Source organism: Bactrocera tryoni, chromosome 1 (genome assembly GCF_016617805.1).
Source record: "Bactrocera tryoni isolate S06 chromosome 1, CSIRO_BtryS06_freeze2, whole genome shotgun sequence".
Taxonomy (NCBI): Eukaryota; Metazoa; Arthropoda; class Insecta; order Diptera; family Tephritidae; genus Bactrocera; species Bactrocera tryoni.
Genome location: NC_052499.1, coordinates 79,219,857 through 79,224,978, shown reverse-complemented (window position 1 = coordinate 79,224,978; position 5,122 = coordinate 79,219,857). Strand labels below are relative to the sequence as shown.

Sequence of the window (5,122 nt, the reverse complement as noted above, 5' to 3'; positions counted from 1 at the left end):
TTACCGGGTCATGGCAAAACTAAGTTTGGGCAGCACTGTTATAGAGGATGGAGCCATGTTTAGAAGTGCACGCAAGTGAGGAAAGTTTTCTGAGAGCCATTCACTTGGGAGTGGTCAGAAATGGTTCTTTTACATATGGCTCAAGCACCTCACAATTTCCGGTCTTAGACCAAGTATCCTCTGGGTAGCCAAAAAACTTCCGTCTGAAGGCGAAACATCTGTCCTCTGGGTTGTGCCGTGGGTTTGGGATCCGCTACGTAAAAATCATCCCCTATGAAGAAAAAAAAAAACAGCGGAATGAATTAAGGTCTTAACTAAATTTCGGGCATTTATAAATGTTTATATTATTTATTGAGTGTTTTTCTCTAATGAGTTTCTCTCTTGATAGACAAATGTTGAAATATCAATGGAAAATACCTTTCTGCCTTTGTAATCAAAGATTCGCACGTCTTTTTTGAAGAACTCCAGGATAAAATAACGTGGACGCAAGAGCAGGTATTAGGCATAACCTTCTAACTTTAAGTACCTACCCAGAACAGATTATACTTGTTTTTTCCACTTTCGGCAAACTCTCTACACTGCTCAGGAAGAAAAGGTCGCCATGGAAGTAATATCTTTACGTCTCTCTTATACCTCTATTGTGGCTCATTTCAAAACTGCTTCGGTGCAGTCAGCAGTCAACCTTCCTCTACTTGATCAAAAGTTTATTTCACAGATTGAAAAAGAGACTAAGAGAAGAAAGATAACAGCACCAATCTAATTTACCAGTTGTACAAATTATATTTCTTTATGTGGTCAATAACGTCGTCATCAATTAGGTATTTCACAGACTGACCACGTTTCAGTAAACGACGCACCAGAGTGGAGCTCATATTATTTGTTGACCAATTTGTTATCACCTCAATATTACGCTAAAAAAGACAATCAATAAAACTTAAGAAAAAATTTAGAAAAATATAAGTAAAAGTGCTTACAGAATACTTTGAGATAACGTCTGATTCAGAAATAAGCTTTTCGGGCTTTGAACCATAGCGGGAAATTACCACCAAACCATAACTGCACATTGTTTCAACCTGTTTAAATTGATAAATAAGAAAAAAAAAACAAAAAAAATAAAAACTTTTATGCACCTCTTCTTTCGTCCACAACTGCGGATCGGCAAATGTCTCCAACAAATCCGCACCTGCCAAAAATTTCAAATGAACTTCCTCCGTGTGCTCCGTCACTTCTGGCGACAGCCATTCTGGCAGTACTAAATCTCTCCTGCCTTCCACTTTATCTTTCATCACATTACTTATGCAGTCCTTGTGATGTTTCAACACGTCCACCGTCGGCGTCCATTGCGGCTGTTGCAACTCCCAGTCAGAGACCTAAATTTGCATTAGAAATTGAATTGCATTACAACACTGCCATTAACACACGTGTCTGTCCGAAATCAACTCACTCGTATCCAATTAGAAGTGCGCAGCGCCAATCTCAGCATGGCCAATCTGTGTGTGCCTGCCACTAATCCTGGCTTCCGTAGCGCATCATGTACTGGTGACATTATGCCACCGATCACCTCAAAGGCACCACGCCCCATTAGGTGATTTCTCGCAATCTCTATTGGATAAATAAAATGTTATCGAATCTTTTTTACGATAATGCACTCAAGTTGGCTCACCAAACATACGCCTGTGCATCAAAGTCGGTGGACTGAATGCACCGCATGCAATCAGTATTAAACCTTTCATTTTTGCTTTGGAATTTTGTTGTATTTCTGAAATATTTTTTTAACAAAAAATATAATTTAGTAAAAAATATCTTTTAGCTTGAAGTAAAATTTAAATATATATGTACATCCATAATTTTTACATCATTGACTTTGAGTTATTGAGAAAGGTTTTTCCGGAAAGGTTCGGCAAACTGTAAAGGCAATTGCTACTGGTAGGCGGCATAAAACTTCTAAGACACACTATTTGAAGACCTCAGTAAGGCACTGGGTATTCTAATATGCATATCGTGTGAAGTTTAACCTTAACATAACATCTCCTATGGTTGACTCAGCACATTTTGGTTAATGTTTTGGGTATGAAGCGTGTCAATGCCAGACTACTATCAAAAAAAGAGTAAACGTCCCAAAAGAGATGATTTTCAGGTTACGTTGTCCTTAAACCAAATATTCATCAAACGTATCGCTACTTCTAACAAGATATGGGTTTGTGAATATGCGGTCAGAATGATCCAACAATATAGAGAATGGTTATCTGAGTTGAAGATTATGGCAAGTATACTCTCAGGAGTTCGAGCATGGCTACATGTAAAATAGCGTTCTTCTAACATTTGATGCTCTTTTGAAATACGATTGGCGACTATTCTCTGGAGGTCTGAGAGAAGAAAAAAAAAAACTAATATCTTTTCTCTCGAACAATCCTAAGGCCGACTCATCAGATGTTGTTATCGTCCATTCATCTGCACCATATAGCAGGAAAGAGTCCATGAGTGACTTGCAGAGTTGTTCTTGATGTTAATACTGGTTCCAAGATAGACGAAATTATCTATGACTTCGAAATTATGACTGCCAACAGTGACGTGCGAGACAAGACACGAGTGCGTTGACTGTTTGTTTGATGGCAGGAGATATTTCGTCTTGTCCTCGTTCACAACCAGATTTCTTATACAGTTTGGTGAAAGCAGAACTATCGCCGCGGTTTTTGAGGCCAATAATATCCATATCATATGTTAGAAAAATCGCTTGGTATCGAACGGCACGGAGAGGTCCTTCTTGATCCTGACGGAACTTTCAGTGTTGCTCAACGGCAGCTTACACAACCGCATTAGTTTTGCGGGGATACCAAGTTCAGAATTAGCGGCATAGAAGCAATTCCTTTTCGTGCTGTAAAAGACAGCTTTAAAATCGAAGAGGTGGTGTGCGACGATCATCCTTTAACGGGTATTTTTCAAGATTTGGCGCATAGTGGAAATCTGGTCGATCATAGATTTTCCAAGTCTGAAGACAATCAGACTGAAGGTCGAAGCAGTTTTTTGAAGGTAGCCCTTTTGTTCTTCACACACTACGCTCGATAGGACTTTATGTGCGATATTAAGGAAGCTTATCTCACCCTTTTTTTAGATTGGACAGATCACACTTAGATTCCAATCATCTTACTTGCTTTCATACGACCATATATTGCAAAGAAGCAGATATAAGTATATGCACCTTGTCCGTTCTTCGAGGCCGTCTTTGAATAGTTCGGTCGATAAACCATCGGCACATGCTGCTTTGTTATTCTTCTTTGGGTAATTTCTATTCGAACCTTATCGTAGGTTCTTTCGAACATTACCCCTTTCAGTCATCTTTTCAAGTTCTCCATACTCACGCATTAAGGCCTTTATTTTTTGTCTGCATTTGCGTCTCGCTTTCCTCTTCAAATCTCGGTATCTATCCCACGCCGCTCGTATTGTGATCGATCGCAAGATTACGAGATAGGCTGTTCGTTTTCACTCAATTGTGACACGACAATCCTCTTCGTAGTCTGTTCTAGACTAGACTTTACTTTTACTAAAAATCAAAATACTCAAAGTTTCGTTAATAGCCTTAAGCTGTTTTGATATAATATCTACGTTAAAGTTAAAATAAAATCCATTTCCTAGTACTAAAACAACTACAACATATTTTAATTGAAATTAACTTTGCAAGACCTATCTCATTGACAAGTTTTACTGTTAGTGACTTTGTGGCTTCTTCCCTTTAATTACAATCGTGCGCTGCTTTATGCCGTGTATTGTTTCCGGGTAATAATGTATATATGTATATAAGTACATATGTATGTATGTTATCATTGTGTTTTACATTTGGCTATAATTAAAGCTTAAATTTAAGTAAGGCTTGTAATAAGCTTCACTTCAATCAAAGGCAAATGAAAAGACAGAAAATCAATAAGGGACTATAAATTAATTAATTTTATACAGAAATAACGGTATATAAGCCACACATAACGTTTGAGGCTTATAGTTAAATATTGTTGCATGTAATCACAACATCTCGGCGCAACTCACACTACTCTCAGCACACTTCCGGCTGAAGCTTTAATACGCTTATCAATTCAACTGCGAAATTGTCGGTGGAGTTTCCGGTCAACGAGCGCGCAATTGCTGGGGCGTGAGTGTAACAGCTAAAATAATGTAAAACAATAAAAAACAATGCAATGCAAACAATAAATAAATTCAATCTCAGTACTTTTTGTACTAGGAAAAAAGCCACAAAAATAAAGAAAACAACAAAGAAAGCGCTTGCTAAGTTAGCTCAGCGAGTCGGCAATGGCGAGTTTCATCGCTTATGAATAAGTTTCTGCTTGAAAGCATTCAAATAGAAAACGGATAGGAAGCATGTAAAAAAAATTTTAAACCTTCAAATGCGATAAGGAAGCGATAAAGGGGATGTAAAAGAAACACAAAAAAACTGTAACGATTTTTCATTTTTCATAAACGGAAGTTAAAATCCGTTTTCTCTTTTATGTTACATTTTTGATGTGGCTCGGCAAAATTTGTTTTAAATCTTTTTCAGTTTTTCATAAATTAATTAGTTTAACCATAACTGCATTAGGGTCAAACTTTATATATGTAAAAAAATAATTTTTTCTTTGAATCACTCTATTGTATATATGACATTAGAGTGATTCAAAAAAAAAAAATTATTTTTTTTTTCGTTTGGTACTCGGAAAAATAGACACCTCTAAGAAAGCCTCTCCAAACATGAGTTTTTAATTGTAATGGGAAGGTCCTCCTATATACAGTTTTCTATTTTTTCTTATTATCAGATAGAAACATTTATATCTCGCTTCCAACTACTTGAAAAAATATCTTGTTCCTTAGATTTTTAGGAAATTGAATTCTCTACAAAAAAGGTCTAATATGATTTCTTCGGAAACCCAAACGTTTAAAAGATATTAACAGTTAAAGTTTGATTATTTTTGTGAAATTTTTTTATTTTGTATGAATTTTATAACTCAATGAAAAAAATTATTATGAATGATGAAACTTATAGGCTTTCTTAGAGGTGTCTAGGAACCTATTTTTCAGAGTACCAAACGAAAAAAAAAAATTGTTTTTTTGATCCACCTTAATATGCATTGATGTTTGA

At 36.3% G+C, this 5,122-nt stretch overlaps 1 protein-coding gene across 1 annotated transcript; it reads right to left on the bottom strand.

The window, feature by feature from the left end:
• Window positions 1-761: 761 nt before the first annotated feature.
• Window positions 762-1,733, bottom strand: LOC120777442 (nicotinamide/nicotinic acid mononucleotide adenylyltransferase 1-like). Its single transcript, XM_040108794.1, has 5 exons — window positions 1,664-1,733; window positions 1,445-1,602; window positions 1,131-1,370; window positions 975-1,073; window positions 762-911 (listed from the first exon to the last, which is right to left on the bottom strand). The coding sequence occupies exons 1-5, from the start codon at window positions 1,731-1,733 to the stop codon at window positions 762-764; spliced, it is 717 nt and encodes a 238-aa protein (XP_039964728.1).
• Between the last annotated feature and the right edge of the window lie 3,389 nt (window positions 1,734-5,122).

Coding starts and splice junctions, on each gene's coding strand:
- LOC120777442 (XM_040108794.1), bottom strand. CDS start 1,733: ATGAAAGGTTTAATACTGATTGCATGCGGTGCATTCAGTCCACCGACT. Junction 1,603..1,663: donor GATGCACAGGCGTATGTTTG/GTGAGCCAACTT, acceptor TTTATCCAATAG/AGATTGCGAGAAATCACCTA. Junction 1,074..1,130: donor AGTTGTGGACGAAAGAAGAG/GTGCATAAAAGT, acceptor CAATTTAAACAG/GTTGAAACAATGTGCAGTTA.